Source organism: Dryas octopetala, chromosome 5, assembly GCF_963921425.1.
Source record: "Dryas octopetala chromosome 5, drDryOcto1.1, whole genome shotgun sequence".
NCBI lineage: Eukaryota > Viridiplantae > Streptophyta > Magnoliopsida > Rosales > Rosaceae > Dryas > Dryas octopetala.
In genome coordinates, this window is record NC_141370.1 from 2288453 (window position 1) to 2310323 (window position 21871).

The 21871-nt window shown below is 39.6% G+C and overlaps 1 protein-coding gene across 1 annotated transcript; it reads left to right on the forward strand.

Moving 5' to 3' along the window:
• Positions 1–11629: 11629 nt before the first annotated feature.
• Positions 11630–18229, forward strand: LOC147283540 (uncharacterized). The gene is made up of 5 exons (XM_086244011.1): positions 11630–11651; positions 12413–12416; positions 12751–14602; positions 15527–17109; positions 17614–18229. Exons 1-5 carry the CDS (start codon positions 11630–11632, stop codon positions 18227–18229), a joined length of 4077 nt encoding a protein of 1358 aa, XP_086100137.1.
• Positions 18230–21871: the final 3642 nt, after the last annotated feature.

The following is a 21871-nucleotide window of genomic DNA, read 5'->3' on the forward strand; positions in this document are numbered from 1 at the left end:
TCTCTTAAAACCCCCCATCTAGTTATTCTAGTGATTATTTGAATTGATTTGTTGTGTATTAACCATTCCCTGTGGGATCGACCTTGTGCTTGTACGCTTTGCTACTGATGCGATTCGTGCACTTGCGAGTATACTTGGAATGAAATAGATGTTTATTTTATTCTAAGAAAACATTCAACACCTCTCAAGGATTGCACCTCTATATATACATCATATACTTCAGAACCCTAAGACCCTTCCTCCTAGTTTTAAATTTCAGTTTTCATTAGTTTTTATTTTCAGAAAGTTAGAGAGAGAGAGAGCCGAAATTCAGAGAGAGTTAAAGAGAGAAGGTGGCGTGACAAGTGAGAGGGAAAAGGAACCAGCCCTTGCCGCAAGCCCTAGCTCACCTTGCTGTGAGTTCCTCCTGCTTGCTAGGTGCCTCCTTCTTCTTCTCTCCTTGCCGCAGCCACCACTGTGTTGTATCTCTGATTTTTGTTTTCCTTTTCTTCTAGAATTCTGATATTTATGCTTAGTTTATGCTTCTGATTTTATTTAGTTTGTGTTTCTGAATTTGCATTAATATGAATTGGGATTTTATTATTTGTTCTGTTTTCTTTTATCTACTTTAATTTTGTAGGTTCATTTATTCTATCTTGCATGTTAGTTGTAGGTTGATCTACTCTAATATTATTTGTTCGTTTATCTGTCTCTTGATCGATTAGTTTGATGTTTGCATGTATTAAATTTCCATTATCTATTTGAACCTGTCACTAGTTGCTTGCATCCTTTGACTGGTCACCTTAGGGTAATTGCATCTAGTTTAATTGTTAGGTTTAGCTGTGAAATAGTCAAAGACACTAAACCACAAGTAACAAGGGAATAAGGGATTATTCTTGGTAATGGGGTTGGGCGACCTCTATAAGGAAATAGTCAAAGCTTATTTGTTGTGCATGTTTGACGTTCTCACGGATCTTAATGACTCTTACATGGGTAACTGCTGCCTTAGCTTGAACTAGGGAACATGTAAGTTAATTGATTAAGGAAGGCCCAAGAAGCTCTTAGTATATGCCTTAGGAGAACAATTGCGAGAAAGTAACTAGCCAAACCTTTTTAGCAGTCAAACTTTAATACATTGTGTTTGAATTAATTGTCATTAGTCTTGGATGGTTATCACATGTTTATCTGATTTGAAACTAAAAACTTAACATTGCAAGATAGAATAAAGGGTGTGTGCGTGTGGTGATGTGTGTATGTGTTTTCATCTCTTTAAACCCCCTATTTTGTTATTCTATTGATTAATTGAATTGATTTGTTGTGTATTAACCATTCCTTGTGGGATCGACCTTGTGCTTGTACGCTTTGCTACTGATGCAATTCGTGCACTTGCGAGTATACTTGGAATGAAATAGATGTTTATTTTGTTCTAAGAAAACATTCAACATAGCGCCACCCTCTCACTCTCTCTCCCAATTCGGCTGCTCTCTCTTTTCTGAATTGTTTGACCTCATGAATTCTTTCTCAAGTGCGAGAGAATGAGATATATTTATAGAGGTAGGGTGAATTCCTTGGGAGGCAAGGAAAAGTCAAGGTGCGGCTAGGGGTTCATTAAAAGAACATGGACTGTTACAACCTTGTAGGCATGATGGGCTTAATGGGTTGCAAGTGGGCTGGCTGTATGAGTTGGGCTCTTTTTGGGCATAACTTCTTTTCAGCTCGCAGAACTGCTGCGCTACCTCCACTAAAATGACCATATCTTAAGCTAGAAAACTCGGAATCGAAATCCGTAAAATTCCCTACGAAGCTAACATCCGTAGCTTTCCAACCATATATGGCATGACATCTGATTCGCTCTGTAGAAAAACAGAATCACTGTTGAAATTTAGTGTTCATATTCCAGGGTTTTGACTTTTTCTTCAACTAGGATTCCTTGTGATCTTTGACTGAATCTTATAAAATTTCCCTTGAGCATGAAGGATTCCTTCCAATTGAACCTTGGAATAGGCTTGGGCTCTTGGACCTTGGAATGGCACAATATGGGCTTCTTCCAATTGGGCTTGCAATAGGCGCATGGCCTTGGTCCTTTGGGCTAGGGTTATGCGCACGGCCCATAGTGCATGGGCTGTATGTGTGGTCCATGTCATGTGATGATGTGGCACGGTTGACCATTGACTTTGACCTTTGACCTTTGACTTGACCAAAAGTCAACCTTGACCAAAAAGATTCCCCAAAAGATTCTACCTGGGATTCTCCAAAGATTCCTTCCAAATTCCAGATCCTTCTAGCAGATTTCCTCAAGATTCTTTTTCCCATTTCTTCCATTTTTAGCTCAAAATAGCCTCATTTAGCTTCTTTCTTCATCATTGCTTCATTTAACCTAAAAACACAAAAACAAGACAACAGACACAAAAGTATCGAGTTCTAATGTTGAATGTTTTCTTAGAACAAAATAAACATCTATTTCATTCCAAGTATACTCGCAAGTGCACGAATCGCATCAGTAGCAAAGCGTACAAGCACGAGGTCGATCCCACAGGGAATGGTTAATACACAACAAATCAATTCAATTAATCAATAGAATAACTAAATGGGGGGTTTTAAGAGATGAAAACACACGCACACATCACCACACGCACACACCCTTTATTCTATCTTGCAATGTTAAGTTTTCAGTTTCAAATCAGATAAGCATGCAATAACCATCCAAGCCTAATGACAATTAATTTGAACACAATGTATTAAAGTTTGACTACTAAAAAAGTTTGGCTAGTTACATTCTCGCAATTGTTCTCCTAAGGCATAAACTAAGAGCTTCTTGGGCCTTCCTTAAACAGTTAACTTACATGTTCCATAGTTCAAGTTAAGGCAGTTGTTACCCATGTAAGAGACATTAAGATCCGTGAGAACGTCAAACATGCACAACATATAAGCTTTGACTATTTCCTTATAGAGGTCGCCCAACCCCATTACCAAGAATAATCCCTTATTCCCTTGTTACTTGTGGTTTAGTGTCTTTGACTATTTCACAGCTAAACCTATCGAATAAACTAGATGCAATTACTCTAAGGTGGCCAGTCAAAGGATGCAAACAACTAGTGACGGGTTCAAATAGATAATGGAAATTTAATACATGCAAACATCAACTAACAGACCAAGAGACGGATAAACGATTTGTTAAAGCATGCAAATCCATTAATCAACCTACAACTAACATGCAAGATAGAATAAATAAACCTACATAATTAAAATAGAAAAAAAAATCAGAATAATATAAATAAATTCTCAATCCATGTTGGAAAGCAAATTAATTAAACAAAACAATTAAAACTGAAATCAAACAAAAGAAATAAGAATTCCAAAACAAAAATAAAAGAACATCCCTAGAGAGTGGCAGCAGCGGCGCGCAAGATGATAGTCCTCCTTCCTCCTAGGGTTCGGCACAAAAATAAAGAAAGAGAGATGATGGTGGCTGCGGCATGGAAAGAGAAATAATGGGGGCTGCTAGGGTTCCTAGGCTGCGTGAGAAAAAAAAGAGAGAGAAAGGAGGCTAGGGGTGTGCGGCAAGAAAGAGAGAGAGAGAGAGAGAGAGAGAGAGAGAACAGCTAGGGTTTCTGAAATTTCAGAGAGGAGAACCCTCCCTTTGAGCTATAAAGATGTATTTATAGAGAAGAGTGGGGCTGATATTTCTCTTTCTCTTCAATGTGGGATAAGTGCATTCCTTGCACATCAAGACTTATAATTTTCGGCCTAGCATGGGCCTTGGGCTGATTTGGGCTCTTTTTGGGCGTAACTTTATTTTCAGCTCACGAAACTGCTGCGCTACCTCCACTAAAATGACCATATCTTGAGCTAGAAAACTCAGAATTGAAATCCGTAAAATTTCCTGCGAAGCTGACATCCGTATCTTTCCAACCATATATGGCTTGCTACCTGATTTGTTCTGGAGAATTACAGAATTGCTGTCGATTTTGGTGCTCTATTTTCAAAGGTTTTGACTTCTTTTTCAGCTGGGATTCCTTGGGCTTTCTCTTTGTAGGCGTGATGGGCTAGAATTTCCTTTAAAAGAACATGGGCTGGCTGCAACAAGCAAGTGGCGTGATGGGCTTCAGGGATGCACGGCTTGCGCATGGCTGTATGACTTGGGCTGAATGGGCTGTAAGCATGCAAATAACGTGTTGGGCTGCCACCTCACCATTTTTGTGGATTTCGACTTCACCTAGGCCCAAACCCAATTGACTTCATGACATGATATGATTGACCCTTGACCATTGACTTTGACTTCCAATTTTACCCCTCTCTCCCTCTTGGATTCGAATTCATTTCTTCCCTCCATTTGATTACATGGATGTCCACCACCTTCTAGAAGCTTCTGGAACCTTGACTTGATTGAGTTGACTTTGACCAACCTTTCCTAGTCCAACTAGGATTTCTTGTAAATGAAAGATTCCTTATCCATTTTGACTAATCGTAATGACCATATTGCCCCTGAAGTCTCCTAGTGTCATTAGGACTCCTTTCCCTAGTAGGGTTAGGTTTCCTAGTTCAACCAGGAATTCATGTTCCAATCAGGATTTCTCATTTTTGGCTCGCCAATGATGGTTCTGGACTTGATGTTTCCTAGTGTGACTAGGAATCCTCATTTGACTAGGATTTGAGCTCTTTTCTTGGTTCGACCAGGAACTGACCCATTTTCCTAGTTTGACCAGGAAATGTCCCAAAACGGCTCCATTTGCTCCTATTTTCTATTTATGCTTCATTCGACCTAAAAACACAAAAACAAGACAACAGACACAAAAGGATCGAGTTCTAACACTCTAGGTTAGGGAGTTAGTATCATAAAATAGCGTAAAATGAACACTCATCACACCCCCAAACTTAGACTTTGCTAGTCCTCGAGCAAAGAAAATAAAGAAAAAGACTCAAAAACAAACTAACTTTCCCAACAACTGACATCATGAGAATGACCAACAATAACATAGTAGAGCAAGGCATATATAACATTTATTCTTCAAATTCTAATACTGCTTCAAATAACATACCTTATTCCTCCATTGTGCATATAGGTCATTCTCTTCATAACCCAAGTGTTGGACAAGCAAGAAATAAATCAACATATACAAAATAGATTTAACTCCAATCCTCATCAAGGCATACCCTCAATAATAAAGCACTCAAGAATTAGATTGAATTGTGTACTCAAAGGAAATGTGAGAGAATTTATATAATCAAAGAGAAATAGCTCACATATTAGCATGAAAGATAGGCACATTTGAAAGGAAACAAGATCTCAAGGAAGGAAAAATCAAAACACTTGAAATAAAATCAATAACCATAAGCTTCCTTCCGTCCTAGACTCCACATTAAGAACTGCACTTCTCTTAAAATCAATTAGGGCTTCATAGGGGTTATTATAATGAAGGCTTAGGGTAAGGTATGATATTGAAATGGAAGGGATAAACAAAGGGCTATAAACTATGGAATTGCAAGAACAATAGATCATTCTGAGACATACCTTGCTTCTTTGCACTACATAGCTCAATTTCAACTCTTTTGCTTAATTCTTCTTTTGAAACCGTCCCAACTATTTCTTTCTTTCTTTTTATTTTTATTTTTTTCTTTTTGGGCACAGTGTACATACAATCTCAGCACATTTTTATATAAGCTATGCATTTTCATTTTTTTTTTCCACCTCAATCAATATGTAAAACACATTGCAATACCATAATAGGGTAAAACGGGTAAAAGGGGTATAGCACCCCCAAACTTAGGGTTTTGGAATATAGTATGGGTAAACAGAGAAAAAGCTATAAGGCTCAAAAGGGTTAATTAGGGATAAAACACATAAGGGTTGGCTTTTTAGGCTATAGGTAAAAAAACATGGCCTAAAATCATCTTCTAAGATTCATGTAGTTATAAACATGCTTTGCCTAAAATAAGAAAGAAGTTCTAGTTCATTCATTCAAAAATATATACATTTCAAGCATTTGATCAAAAACAATGAGATCATACAACGACTTAAATAACGAGAAAAGAATAGAGTTATGCACAACACTCGTGAAATGAAGGACAAGGCTCAAAACTTCACATGGGTCACATAAGTCTACTCTAAGATGCATATGAATCACTAAATCATGCAAATCACAACTCAAGTTCATGAAAATAAGGCCCAATCACATAGAATCATAAAATAGGTTATGGAACAATATTAGAAAAAGAAGAATACATATCATAGACACAATGCTAAACATGCTTCTCAAAAGTCATAAACAATCAATCAACTTGTTGGGGACTCAAAAACTAACCAAAACACACAAAAGACTCAGATCACTTTAAAAACAATGTTGCAACAAGGTTCTAAAGATTCAATTCCATTATTAGCGTGGAATGAATTTTAGAAAATTGCATTTTGATGTGGGATTTGACTCCCTAAGTTTAAAAACAAAAGAAACAAAACTCTTTTTTTTTTTCTTTTTTTTTTCAAAATTTAAAACTAAAAACCTAAGACACCATTGCTTCCCCCCCAAATTTAAATGATACATTGCCCTCAATGTATACAAAATGAATGCATGAATGCTCAAAATAAGCAATAGGGAAATTGTAATTATTCAAAACCAAATAAACACACAAATGAAATAAGAATGGTCAAATGAAACAAAAATAGAGGAATTGTTTACTTGCGGATGCAAGTTGGACACTCCAAGTGTAGGCGCGGCCTCCTTGGTCTATATTGATCTCTTGGATTCTTGAAAAAGCTTGGGTTGCCTCCCAATCAGCGCTTGATTTACTGTCTTTCAGCTTGACATTGTCATTCCTCTAATTGCGTCTTCTCTTCCTCTTTCTCCCATTGTTGCTCTAGGCAACTACAAAACTAAACACCAAATCAGTAGAGAATATGCATGTAAAGTCACGGCATTTATTTAAACTAAAAACTAACCAAAAACAAATCTAACTAATATATCCTAATTCTAATGATTAATCAAATCAATTCATTGATATTAGACACCATTCCCCGGCAACAGCGCCAAAAACTTGTTGAATGTTTTCTTAGAACAAAATAAACATTTATTTCATTCCAAGTATACTCGCAAGTGCACGAATCGCATCAGTAGCAAAGCGTACAAGCACGAGGTCGATCCCACAGGGAATGGTTAATAAACAACAAATCAATTCAATTAATCAATAGAATAACTAAATGAGGGGTTTTAAGAGATGAAAACACACGGACACATCACTACATGCACACACCCTTTATTCTATCTTGCAATGTTAAGTTTTCAGTTTCAAATCAGATAAACATGCAATAACCATCCAAGGCTAATGACAATTAATTTGAACACAATGTATTAAAGTTTGACTGCTAAAAAGGTTTGGCTAGTTACTTTCTCGCAATTGTTCTCCTAAGGCATAAACTAAGAACTTCTTGGGCCTTCCTTAATCAGTTAACTTACTGATGAGTGTGCATTTTGCATCACTTTATGATACTAATTCCTTAACCTAGAGTGTTAGAACTCGATATTTTGTGTTTCTTGTCCTGTTTTTGTGTTTTCAGGTCAAATGAAGCAGAAATGAGAAAAAGAAGCAAATGAAGCCATTTTGGGACATTTCCTGGTCAAACCAGGAAAACGAGTGAAATCCTGGTCAAACCAGGAAAAGTGCAGAAATCCTAGTCGAATGAGGATTCCTAGTCACACTAGGAAACATCAAGTTCAAAACCATCATTGCAGAGCCAGAAATGTGAAATCCTGATTCGAACAGGAAGTCCTGGTTGAACTAGGAAACCTAACCCAACTAGGGAAAGGAGTCCTAATGACACTAGGAGACCCCAGGGGCAATATGGTCATTACGAGAAGTCGAAATGGATAAGAAATCTCTCATTTTCAAGGAATCCTAGTTGCACCAGGAAATGTTGGTCAAAGTCAACTCTACAAAGTCAAGGTTCCAGAAGCTTCTAGAAGGTGGTAGACATCCATGGAAATGAATGGAGGGAAGAAATGAATTTGAATTCAAATGGAAATGAGGGGCAAAATGGGAAGTCAAAAGTCAAGGGCCCATGGGCCTTAGGGATGCCGAACCAAGATGGGCCATGCATGCACATGCATGGGCCCAAACCCTAGCAGCCCAAAGTCCATGCGTAAGGAGCAAGATGGCAGCCCATGCATGCGCATGCATGCCATGCAAACCCTAGCAGCCAAGGAGTCCCATGCGCAAGCCCAAGATGCAAGCCCAAGGTGGAAGCCCATGGAGTGAAACCCTAGCCCATCTTGTGCAAGCCACTTCAGCCCAACACATGCGAGCCCAATGCACATCAAGGTCCAAGACCAGCAGCCCATGCGCAAGGGAGGGAGGCCTAGCTGACTTGCATGCGCCACTTAAGCCCAAAGGACCAAGCCCTTGCCGCAAGCCCACAAGCTCTAACCAGGAGAAGAAACCCTAGCAGCCGCATGTTTTCTCTTCCTTGCCTCTCAAGGATTGCACCTCTATATATATCCCCTTAATTCAGAATCCTAGGGACCTCACTTCATACTTCTTGCACCAGCCGAATTCTCCTTGCCTCTAGTTTATTTTTCTATTTTAGGTTTTTTTAGTTTCAGCTTTTAATTTGATTATTGTGAGGGTTAGCCGAAGGGTGAGAGAGAGAGAAGAGTGGCGTGGCTGCAAGGAAGAGCAACCCTAAGCCGCAAGCCCTAGCTCACCATAGCCGTGAGCCAATTGCTTGTGCAGGTGCCTCTCTCCCTTGTCTTGCCGCAGCTCCTCTTGTTTTTTTTCTTCACTTTTCGTTCTAGTTCTCTAGTTTATTATTGGATATTGGTTTCTGAATTTATTTAATTTATGATTCTGATTTTCTTTAGTGCATGGTTCTGATTTCCATTAGTTTATGCAATTTAATTTAGTTGTTTAGTTTATGCCTTTAGTTTTGTGTACTTTGCGTTTCTGATTTCTTTAGCAAGCATGAATTGGGACTTTGTTTATTGTTGCTGTTTTTATTTATTTAATTTAATTATGTAGGTTAGTTATTCTATCTTGCATGTTAGTCGTAGGTCGATTAATGGATTCGCATGTTCTAACAAATCGTTTATCCGTCTCTTGGTCTGTTAGTTTGATGTTTGCATGTATTAAATTTCCACTATCTATTAGAACTGTTGAATGTTTTCTTAGAACAAAATAAACAATTATCTCATTCTAAGTTTACTCGCAAGTGCACGAATCGCATCAGTAGCAAAGCGTACAAGCACGAGGTCGATCCCACAGGGAATGGTTAATAAACAATAAATCAATTCAAATAATCACTAGAATAACTAGATGGGGGTTTTTGAAGAGATGAAAACGCACGCACACCACACCACACGCACACACCCTTTATTCTATCTTGCAATGTTAAGTTTTCAGTTTCAAATCAGATAAGCATGCAATAACCATCCAAGGCTAATGACAGTTAATTTGAACACAACATATTAAAGTTTGATTGCTAAAAAGGTTTGGCTAGTTACTTTCTCGCAATTGTTCTCCTAATGCATAAACTAAGAGCTTCTTGGGCCTTCCTTAGCCAGTTAACCTACATGTTCCCTAGTTCAAGCTAAGGCAGCTGTTACCCATGTAGGAGTCATTAAGATTTGTGAGAACGTCAAACATGCACAACATATAAGCTTTGACTATTTCCTTATAGAGGTCGCCCAACCCCACTACCAAGAATAATCCCTTATTCCCTTGTTACTTGTGGTTTAGTGTCTTTGACTATTTCACAGCTAAACCTAACAAATAAACTAGATGCAATTACCCTAAGGTGGCCAGTCAAAGGATGCAAACAACTAGTGACGGGTTCTAATAGATAGTGGAAATTTAATACGTGCAAACATCAAACTAACAGACCAAGAGACGGATAAACGATTTGTTAAAGCATGCAAATCCAATAATCAACCTACAACTAACATGCAAGATAGAATAAATAAACTTACATAATCAAAATAGAAAAGAAAATCAGAATAATATAAATAAATTCCCAATCCATGTTGGAAAGCAAACTAATTAAACAAAACAATTAAAAACTAGAATTCCAAAAGAAAAACAAAGAGAACATCCTTAGAGAGTGGCAGCGGCGGCGGCACAAGGTGGCAGCAGCGGCGGCACAAGGTGGCAGCGGCGGCACAAGGTGGCAGCAGCGGCACAAGGTGGCAGCGGCTCGACTCCTTCCTCCTTCGGTTCAGCAGAAAAATAAAGAAAGAGAGATGATGGTGGCTGCGGCAAGAGAAGATAAATAATGGGAGCTGCTAGGGTTCCTAGGATGCGTGAGAAAAGAAAGAGAAAGAAAGGAGGCTAGGGTGTTGGCGGCTACAAGAGAGAGAGACTAGGCTAGGGTTTCTGAAATTTCAGAGAGAGCTCCCTCTCTTTGAGCTATAAAGATGTATTTATAAAGGAGAGTGGAGCTGAGATTTCTCTTTCTCTTCAATGTGGGATAAGTGCATTCCTTGCACACCAAGACTTATAATTTTCGGCCAAACATGGGCCTTGGGCTGATTTGGGCTCTTTTTGGGCGTAACTCCCTTTTCAGCTCGCGGAATGTTGGGTCCTTAAATGTTTACATTTTAGGCCCTCTATCTTCATGTATTTAGTACTTAGTCCCTATATTTTATGTTATTTATTTGTGTTTTTCTCTTTTGTAGGTGGAAAGCCCATAGGAATTAAATGGATGCAAATCAGCCCATTTTGAGCTTAAATGAATATTTGCTGTTTAAATGGAAGCCCAAGATCAAGAGAGGCTCCAAGAGCATGAAGAAATGAAAGCCCAACCCAAACCACATAGGAAGTGGCGTGTGTGCTAAGAGAGAAGGGCTGGCCGCACCTTGCAAGGCTTTCCTTTCCTAATTGGGCTCTAAAAATCAGATTTGATATAACCTGATTTATTTCATTTTAATTCCTGATTTATTGGAGGCCCATTAGGGGAGGAAATCAGCTACATGCAAGCCCATAGGGGTCAGCTACACCATGTGCAAGAGAGGGAAACCCTAGGGCCTTGCGCAAGTCACTTAAGCCCAAGAAGCCAAGCCCATGCCGCATTTTCCTAGCTTGGAAACCCTAGCTGGCCGCACATCCTTGCTCCCCAAAACCCTAGCTGCTGCACATCCTTATATATACATCTCTTTCTATCATTTTAGGGGTTCAGACACTTGGAAAAAATCAGAAAATAGAGGGAGAGAGGCTGCTGGAGGCGTGAGCTCTCCTTTGGGGTGTTTTCTCTTCTTCTTTTCTTTTCTTGTAATTGTTAGATGAAAAACATGATTTCGTGGCTGTTCTTGTTTTCTAGCATGAACTAATCACGTTTTCTAGGGCCTAGGATTCAGCCCTAGGCCGAATATTCAATGGATTGGTGATGTAGTTGCTGTTTATTTAATTCCATGGATTTGATGATTTTGATTTCACTTTTATCATTGTTCTCTATGTGTTTATAATCCTTGATTGATCACCTAGGGTTATTGCATCTAGAATTTAATCAATTTAGGGTGAGGACAACCAATCAGCCCCTAATACAAGTGATAAACAACTTAGGATTTAGTAATTGGCTGAATTCTAATTGTGTGAAATCGATACTAAAGCACCTAAGGTAGACGCCATGCCTTAGGGTTTTATTTGCATTTATAATCTCATTTGTGTGTTAATGGACCTTGCTGCGTTCTTAGGTAGATGCCATGCCTAGGTTGCATTTAGGGTACCAAACTAGGGTAGACGCCATGCACTAGTTTGTACATTTGGGGAATCATGCATTTCATGCTATGCCATAGGTGAATATGCGAATGCATTCATCAATAGGAGGAATTAAAGGTTTCAGAAATTGCACCATGACATTGGATATGAGGTCTAGTGGTAAAGTCCTAGAGTCCTAGTATCATCTATCCATCTATTCTCACAAGATAACTTGCTGTTTCCATACTCTTTGCTAGTTGCGCATTTTAGTCTTTAAAGTTAGGTTTAATTTGCTGTTTTCAAGTCATACAAACTCCCTCTCATTCGTGTGTGTGTGCGTGTGTTTCATTTCAAGTGAGCAGCTGCCCTAGGCGTGACAACTTGGGCAGCCACTCGTGTCTTGTTTTCTTCTTTCTTTTTAGCATTCGGATTATCATTTAAAGACCAACAATAGTCCTCGTGGGATCGACCTTGCTTGCCATCTATATTATATATAGATTCGTGCACTGCGAGTATTTAAATTTAAAACGAACAGTTTTTGGCGCCGTTGCCGGGGACTAGATTTGATCTTTGTGACAATCTTAGTGCGTTCTTTTAGTGTTTTTATTTAGTGATTATTTGCTGTTTTCTTTTTCTTAATTTGTTTTCCCTTTGTCCTTGTTCGTGTGCCGTGAGTCATAGTTGTAGGATTGTGTTTTGTTTTTCCTTTTTAACTTGTTTTGGTTTCTGATTTGGTTTTAGTTGTGCATCTGATTAGGAAGGTAAGTTTAAATTTAAATTCCTTGCCTTATTTGCATGATCTGATTTTGTGATTGATTCCTAATTAGTTTGGGCTAATTAATTTCCAAGTTAGGTAGGATTGCATCTAATTAGGGAATTTGAATTTGAATTGATTCTTGTTTTAGTTTTCTAAATTTGATAATTTCCTTTTTAGTTTATTCACTTTGATTAATTGATTTTCTTTTTCCGTTTTTATTTTTCGTTTTATTTTCTAATTTTCGTATTTATTTAGTTAAATAATTTACTTATTTCCAAAAAAAAAAAACGTCTTGTTGTTCAATTGTGGTTCTAACGTGTTTGTCTCTTATTTTGTAGGTACTTGTGCATGTCCCAGCCAGATCCTAACAAGTCAATTGAGGACACTTATTTGGATGAGAGATTAGCCGAAATCAGATTGTTTTGTGAAAGGAGTAAGGCAGAACTAGTTCGAGCAGCAACACGTCTACCTTTGCCATCCCCTACACCGTCTCCTACATCTTCATCAAGCTCTCACCAATTTGAAAAAGCTATGGCCGAGGAAAACGACGTGGAACACATGGGGGATCTAGACATCCCGACCATCCCTGCTTCCCCTTCGAGCATTGCCTTGCCACCTGCTGCAAGAAATTATGAGCTCAAATCTTCTCACTTTAATATGCTACCCTCTTTTCATGGTTTACCTAGTGAAGATCCGCTAACTCACCTTAAAGATATATTTAATGCTGTGAGCTTTTTGCCCTTGACAGGTGTGAATGAGAATCAACTCAAGATGAGGGTGTTTCCTTACACTTTGAAGGATAAAGCTAAGTTTTGGCTGAATTCTTTGAAACCTGGATCACTGAGGACTTGGGATGAAATTGAGAAGAAGTTCCTAGAAAAGTTCTTTTCATCTCAAAAGACGGATATGCTGCGAGATAAGATTATGCAGTTTTCTCAACAAGATGAGTCATTCTCAGAGGCTTGGGAGCGTTTTAATACATTGCTACTTCAATGTCCACATCATGGACTTCCTTTGAACTTATTGATGCGCATATTTTATAAAGGACTAACCCTTGCGAGTAGGAATGCTGTGATTAATTTTTCAGGTGGTTCTATCAGGAATAAGACAGCCCAGGAAGCCTCTGACCTCTATGAAGAGATGGCAAGAGAAACAATGCATTCAGATACTAGAGGTAAGTGCGCTGGTGTTAATGAGGTCAATACTTCTAATAATCTTGCATCTAATGCGCAGATCGCTCGGCTGGAACGCAAGATGGATGTCATACTTGCCCTAAATCAGAAATCTCCATCATTGGAGGTTTGCGCCATTTGTGCTACACCTGGACATGAAACGATTTCTTGCCCTCATGGTGTCGATTTCCCTGAGTTTGTGCAAGAACAGGCCAACATGCTGAACTCATATAATCAGAGGCCCAGGAATGATCCATTCTCTCCTACTTACAACCCAGGGTGGCGGAATCATCCCAATTTCAGGTGGAGTAATAACCAGAATCAGCAACAACCTCAAGGTTCATTTCCACAACAACAGGCACATCAGGGCTATCAACAACAACAGCCTCAGAAGAAGTCCTTGGAAGATTTGATTGCATCCATAGCTCAGAGCACACAGTCTTTCATTCAGAAGTCAGAGACACATATGCAGAAGACTGATAGGGCCATTGCGAATCTTGAGCAACAAATGGGCCAGTTAGCTACCGCACTGAATCAAAGAGAGCCAGGGAGACTTCCAGGGCAAGTGATCATTAACCCCAAGAACAATGAGCAGGTGAATGCAATTACTCTCAGAGGGGGTAAGATAGTTGGGAAAGAGGAGAAAGAAGTTGTGGAGGAAGGTGTCGAGTCAGAAGATGCACCTGAGATCATAGCCGAACCTGTTAAGGGTACCTTAGACTCTTCTGTGCCATCTTCAGGCAACCATGTGGTAGTTCCCAAGGGTTTTCCCTTACCTCAGGTACAATCTGACCCTTCTAAGTTGATTTCTATACATGCTCCTTTTCCTAGCAGGTTGCAGAAGGCTAAGAAAGAGGACCCTCTGAAGGGTGTTATGGAGATATTCAGGAAGGTGGAGATCAATATTCCCCTTCTAGATGCGATTAAGCAAGTGCCAAGGTATGCAAAGTTCCTCAAGGACTTGTGCACGAATAAGAGAAGGTTCAAAGAGTTCGAGACAGTGAAGGTCTCAGAGGAGGTTTCAGCAGTGCTTCAGAGGAAGCTACCTCCCAAGCTCAAGGACCCAGGCAGCTTCACTATCCCTTGTATCATTGGGGATTGTAGGTTTGAGAAAGCTCTCCTTGATTTAGGTGCCTCTGTGAATTTAATGCCATTTTCTGTGTATGAGACTCTGAATTTAGGTGAGCTGAAGGCGACCTCTGTGAGTATCCAGTTAGCTGATAGATCAGTTAAGTACCCCAGAGGAATTTTGGAAGATGTACTTGTGAGAGTAGATGGATTGATATTGCCGGCTGATTTCCTAGTTTTGGAAATGGAGGCCGTACCTATGTATGAGGCACAATTACCCTTGATACTTGGTCGTCCCTTTATGGCCACTGCAGGTACAAAAATTGATGTTCAACAGGGTACACTAACTATGAATGTGCAGGGACAGACCATTGAGTTCAGAGTGTTTGAGGCACTCAAACTACCCAGTGATGAGCACGAGTGCTTTAGGGTGGATGTTATGGATTTGGTTTGTCAACAAGTGTTTAATGTGACTTGTAGCAGTGATCCGTTGGATAGAGCTTTGATTCATAGCCCTATGGCTGTGCATGAGGATGAGCAGGTTGAGAACATTTTGGCTCACTTAGAGGCCGTACCCCGCTGTTCAGGTATGTATATTTCTGCTTTTGAGCCTTTACCTGTTTCTGATACAAAACTTGTACCCTCTGTGTTGCAGGCACCTAAGCTAGAGTTGAAGGATTTGCCTGAGCATCTGAAGTATGCCTATTTGGGTGAGGGAAGCACATTACCGGTGATCATTGCTTCCAACCTCAATGCAGAGGAAGAAGAGAAATTGTTGAGAGTGCTGAGAGAGCACAAAACAGCAATTGGGTGGAGTATTGCAGATATCAAGGGAATCAGTCCCTCGAGGTGTATGCACAGGATATTGTTGGAGGATGGAGCTAAGCCGACTAGAGAGGCTCAGCGTAGACTCAACCCAGTGATGAAGGAAGTTGTGCTGAAGGAGGTGCTGAAGTTGCTAGATGTGGGTATTATTTATCCCATATCAGATAGCAAATGGGTGAGTCCGGTGCAAGTGGTTCCTAAGAAGTCTGGTGTTACGGTGGTCAGAAATGATGCAAATGAGCTGGTGCCAACTCGAGTACAGACAGGGTGGCGTGTCTGCATAGACTACAGGAAACTTAACTCAGGTACTCGGAAAGACCATTTTCCATTACCTTTTATTGATCAGATGTTGGAACGTCTTGCAGGTCATAGCCATTATTGCTTTCTAGATGGGTATTCCGGCTACAACCAGATAGCTATAGCCCCAGAAGACCAGGAGAAGACGACATTTACCTGTCCCTATGGCACTTTTGCCTACAGGCGCATGCCCTTTGGCTTGTGCAATGCTCCAGGTACTTTTCAGCGATGCATGATGAGCATTTTTTCGGATATGGTGGAGAATATAATAGAGGTATTTATGGATGACTTCAGTGTATTTGGTTCTTCTTATGATAAATGCCTACATAATCTTGCTTTGGTTTTAGAAAGATGCCAGGAATGCAATTTGGTTTTGAATTGGGAGAAGTGCCATTTTATGGTACAACAGGGTATTGTTCTTGGCCATGTCATATCCAGTAGAGGGATAGAGGTGGATAAGGCCAAGGTTGATCTGGTAAGTAATCTTCCACCACCTTTGACAGTTAAAGATGTGAGATCGTTTCTTGGTCATGCAGGTTTTTACAGGCGGTTCATTAAGGATTTTTCCCAGATAGCTCGGCCTTTGAGTAGATTGTTGGCCAAGGAGGTGCCGTTTGAATTCAATGAGGAGTGTCTAGCCGCATTTAACAGATTGAAGACTCTTCTCACATCAGCTCCAGTCATTATGCCTCCTGATTGGAGTTTACCATTTGAGCTGATGTGCGATGCTTCTGATTATGCTGTGGGAGCTGTGTTAGGGCAGAGAGTGAACAAGATACCACATGTTATCTACTATGCCAGTCGGACTCTCAATGATGCCCAGCTGAATTATTCCACCACAGAGAAGGAGCTTTTGGCTGTCATTTTTGCTTTAGAAAAATTTAGGTCATATCTGATTGGAACTAAAGTGATTGTGTTTTCTGATCATGCAGCGCTTAGGTACCTTCTACAGAAGAAAGATGCGAAGCCCAGGCTGATTAGATGGATTTTGTTGCTCCAGGAGTTTGACCTGGAGATCAAAGATAAGAAGGGCTCAGAGAATGTGGTGGCGGATCACCTTAGTCGATTGGTGCACAGTTCTACTGCACAGGAGGACGTCCTCCCTCTGAATGAGCGATTCCCAGATGAGCAGTTGTTCTCATTGTCTGTTTATGTTCCTTGGTACTCTGATATTGTTAATTATATTGTTACAGGAGAACTTCCAGGTGACATACAGAGAGCTCAAAAGGAGAAGCTCATCAGCAATGCTAAGTATTATATATGGGATGATCCATATCTATTTAAGTGGTGCCCCGACCAGATCATCAGAAGGTGTGTGCCAGAATCTGAGTTTCAGTCTATACTAACTTTTTGCCATTCTGATGCATGTGGAGGACATGGTGGAGCAAAGAAGACGGCCCTAAAAGTGTTGCAGTGTGGTTTTTACTGGCCTAGTTTGTTCAAGGATGCTTATACATTCTGTACCACTTGTGATAGGTGCCAAAAGTTGGGTAATATTTCTTCACGAAATCAAATGCCTCTTAACCCCATTCTTATTGTTGAGATTTTTGATGTCTGGGGCATTGATTTCATGGGCCCATTTCCATCTTCCAAGGGTTATTTGTATATCTTGCTTGCGGTTGATTATGTGTCGAAATGGGTGGAAGCAATTCCATCCAAGACTAATGATTCTAGAGTTGTCCTCAGATTTCTTAAGGATCATATTTTTGCAAGATTTGGCGCTCCCAGAACTATTATTAGTGATGGAGGATCTCACTTCAACAACAGGTTATTTGCGGCCTTGCTGAGCAAATATGGTATCAAGCATAAGGTTTCTACACCTTATCACCCCCAGACGAGTGGACAGGCTGAGATCTGTAATAGGGAAATTAAGCAAATTTTGGAGAAGACTGTGAGCCCCTCCCTGAAAGATTGGTCAGATCGCCTCTTAGATGCTCTATGGGCTTATCGTACAGCGTATAAGACTCCCATTGGTATGTCCCCATATAGGTTGGTTTTTGGTAAGCCATGTCATTTACCTGTCGAATTAGAGCATAAAGCATATTGGGCTATTAAACATTTCAATTTTAAGATGAACGAGGCAGGTGACCATAGGAAGCTACAATTGAGTGAGTTGGAAGAACTCAGGAATGAGGCTTATGAGAGTTCTAGGATTTACAAAGACAAGACTAAGGCCTACCATGACAAGGCCATTTTGAGGAAACATTTCGAAGTGGGTCAGAAAGTCTTGCTTTACAATTCTCGCCTTAGACTCTTTCCAGGTAAACTTCGTTCTCGATGGTATGGTCCATTTACTGTTACTAATGTTTACCCTCATGGTGCAGTCGAGGTCTGCAATACAAAGACAAAGAATACATTCAAGGTGAATGGCCATCGACTTAAGCCTTACTTGGAGGCTAATATGGAGCGTTCAGAGGAGAACATGCTCTTGGAGGATCCTGTTCCATTAGCGTGATGTCCTGCCAAGTCTGGCTGAAGACTCTAAACTTAGCGCTGATTGGGAGGCAACCCAACATTTGGAGAGAAGAAACATTGCCCTATGGCTGTTTGCATGGATATCAGGGAGTTCTTAACCTTGTGCTTTCCTTTAGTTGTGGTCTGTTTTTAGGCCATTAGAGTTTTTGTCTTCCTAGCTTGAATGATTCATTGCATGCTTAGTTCGAAACATTGAGGACAATGTTTCATTTAAGTTTGGGGGAAGAGTTTTAGGTTTAAGTTTTGAGATTTTCGTTCAAATTTTTGAAAAATACCAAAAATATTTTTTTGTTTTTATGGCCTTTAGGTTCCTGTCCACCACTATGATGAATTGCAAATGCTTTGATCTTGCATACTTTGGTCGAATTGGTGAAACTAGTTCTTTTGATTATTCTTTTGACATTTAACTCATTTTGAGCATGTTTGAGCTATCTTTGTGTGGATTACAAATGCTGGCATAGTTTAGACTGAAAATGATTGCATGCTTGTATGATCTAGGCTTCTAGTGAACTTATATACCCCTTGTGAGATTCGAGCTTTAATTCTTCTGTTTTGAGGGTTATATGCTAATACTCCATACGTTCATTGAATATCTAGAGTTTGCATGATCTCATTATCTTTCACTTGATCAAATGCTTGAAATGTGCATCATTTTAAATCAAATGATAGAACTTCCATCTCAATTTAATTGAAGCATGTTGTAACTACATGGAACCTAGGAAATGATGTAGGCCTTCTTTGTCTCGTTTGTGCCATTCTAGCCATCCTTTTTGTGTTCATTTATACCCCTAGTTGCCTTGTTGAGCCTTGTCAGCCTTTTTTGTTTCTTAACCATGTTACCCGTGCCAACCCCTAGTTTGGGGGAAGTACCCTTCCATTGTGCGTATCTACCCAAACTTAAGGGATTGTGGAGAACTGGTTTATGATAATTGTTCATTTGTGTGCAAGGCTTGGGAATAATGTGGAAAAGAAAAGAAAAAGAATTGAATATGTTGCCGTGCCCAAAAGAAAATAGAAAAAGAAAAAAAAAAAAAAAAAAAAAAAAAAAAAAAAAAAGTGAAAAGGGTAGGCATGTGTATCACAAGTGTGCAAATTCAAGAATGCAAGCCTTGTTGCCAAAGTGTATAAGAATGAAATGACAACGTAAAACCTGATTCTCTATGGTTCCCTTAAGTCTTTGTGTTTTCCATACCTTTCTTGTTAAAACCCTTCACCGTTAGCCTCATTACAACCCATATGTAAAAGTCCTATATGATCTTAGGTGAAGTGTAGTCTTAATGTGGAGATTAGATGGGATGGAAGCATATTGTATTTTGATTTGATTTCGGGTATTTGGTATCTTTCATGAGATCATTATTCTTTCACTTGTGCTTTCGTTCTTACATATATGTGAGTAATTTGAATTTGTATGCATAAACTCGCTCACATATGCTTTTTGAGTGAATCACTATTTAACCAATATCTCAGTGCTTTATTTGAGAGTGACTATCTTTGTGAGAATTGAAGTGACACTAGCTGCTTATGATTACTCAAGTTGCTTGAAAGTTCAGATTGAAAACTATGTTGATATTGTCTTACGCACATGATGCTTTAATCTTGTTGACTGTGAGTTAGTGTTGGCATTTGGTAATCTCTGGAACTAGTGTGAAATCTATTTGACTGAGTTATGAATGATCAAGCATACCTGAGATTTTTGGTGGACAGTTAGGTTGTTTTTGGAGTCTTAGTGTAGTTTTGTTTTGTTTTGCTAGGGACTAGCAAATGTTAAGTTTGGGGGAATTTGTTGGGTCCTTAAATGTTTACATTTTAGGCCCTCTATCTTCATGTATTTAGTACTTAGTCCCTATATTTTATGTTATTTATTTGTGTTTTTCTCTTTTGTAGGTGGAAAGCCCATAGGAATTAAATGGATGCAAATCAGCCCATTTTGAGCTTAAATGAATATTTGCTGTTTAAATGGAAGCCCAAGATCAAGAGAGGCTCCAAGAGCATGAAGAAATGAAAGCCCAACCCAAACCACATAGGAAGTGGCGTGTGTGCTAAGAGAGAAGGGCTGGCCGCACCTTGCAAGGCTTTCCTTTCCTAATTGGGCTCTAAAAATCAGATTTGATATAACCTGATTTATTTCATTTTAATTCCTGATTTATTGGAGGCCCATTAGGGGAGGAAATCAGCTACATGCAAGCCCATAGGGGTCAGCTACACCATGTGCAAGAGAGGGAAACCCTAGGGCCTTGCGCAAGTCACTTAAGCCCAAGAAGCCAAGCCCATGCCGCATTTTCCTAGCTTGGAAACCCTAGCTGGCCGCACATCCTTGCTCCCCAAAACCCTAGCTGCTGCACATCCTTATATATACATCTCTTTCTATCATTTTAGGGGTTCAGACACTTGGAAAAAATCAGAAAATAGAGGGAGAGAGGCTGCTGGAGGCGTGAGCTCTCCTTTGGGGTGTTTTCTCTTCTTCTTTTCTTTTCTTGTAATTGTTAGATGAAAAACATGATTTCGTGGCTGTTCTTGTTTTCTAGCATGAACTAATCACGTTTTCTAGGGCCTAGGATTCAGCCCTAGGCCGAATATTCAATGGATTGGTGATGTAGTTGCTGTTTATTTAATTCCATGGATTTGATGATTTTGATTTCACTTTTATCATTGTTCTCTATGTGTTTATAATCCTTGATTGATCACCTAGGGTTATTGCATCTAGAATTTAATCAATTTAGGGTGAGGACAACCAATCAGCCCCTAATACAAGTGATAAACAACTTAGGATTTAGTAATTGGCTGAATTCTAATTGTGTGAAATCGATACTAAAGCACCTAAGGTAGACGCCATGCCTTAGGGTTTTATTTGCATTTATAATCTCATTTGTGTGTTAATGGACCTTGCTGCGTTCTTAGGTAGATGCCATGCCTAGGTTGCATTTAGGGTACCAAACTAGGGTAGACGCCATGCACTAGTTTGTACATTTGGGGAATCATGCATTTCATGCTATGCCATAGGTGAATATGCGAATGCATTCATCAATAGGAGGAATTAAAGGTTTCAGAAATTGCACCATGACATTGGATATGAGGTCTAGTGGTAAAGTCCTAGAGTCCTAGTATCATCTATCCATCTATTCTCACAAGATAACTTGCTGTTTCCATACTCTTTGCTAGTTGCGCATTTTAGTCTTTAAAGTTAGGTTTAATTTGCTGTTTTCAAGTCATACAAACTCCCTCTCATTCGTGTGTGTGTGCGTGTGTTTCATTTCAAGTGAGCAGCTGCCCTAGGCGTGACAACTTGGGCAGCCACTCGTGTCTTGTTTTCTTCTTTCTTTTTAGCATTCGGATTATCATTTAAAGACCAACAATAGTCCTCGTGGGATCGACCTTGCTTGCCATCTATATTATATATAGATTCGTGCACTGCGAGAATTTAAATTTAAAACGAACACGGAACTGCTGCGCTACCTCCACTAAAATGACCATATCTTGAGCTAGAAAACTCGGAATCGAAATCCGTAAAATTCCCTGCGAAGCTAACATCCGTATCTTTCCAACCATATATGGCATGCTACCTGATTCGTTCTGGAGAATTACAGAATTGCTGTCGAAATTGATGCTCTATTTTCCAGGGTTT

What these genes read in the sequence shown, in the direction of transcription:
- LOC147283540 (XM_086244011.1), top strand. Translation starts at nt 11,630, where the DNA reads ATGGACCTTGCTGCGTTCTTAG. An exon ending in CAGTGAAGGTCTCAGAGGAG is followed by an intron (nt 14,603 to 15,526) that starts GTTTCAGCAGTG and finishes ATATTGTTGGAG; the next exon opens with GATGGAGCTAAGCCGACTAG. An exon ending in GTGCCAGAATCTGAGTTTCA is followed by an intron (nt 17,110 to 17,613) that starts GTCTATACTAAC and finishes CCCCCAGACGAG; the next exon opens with TGGACAGGCTGAGATCTGTA.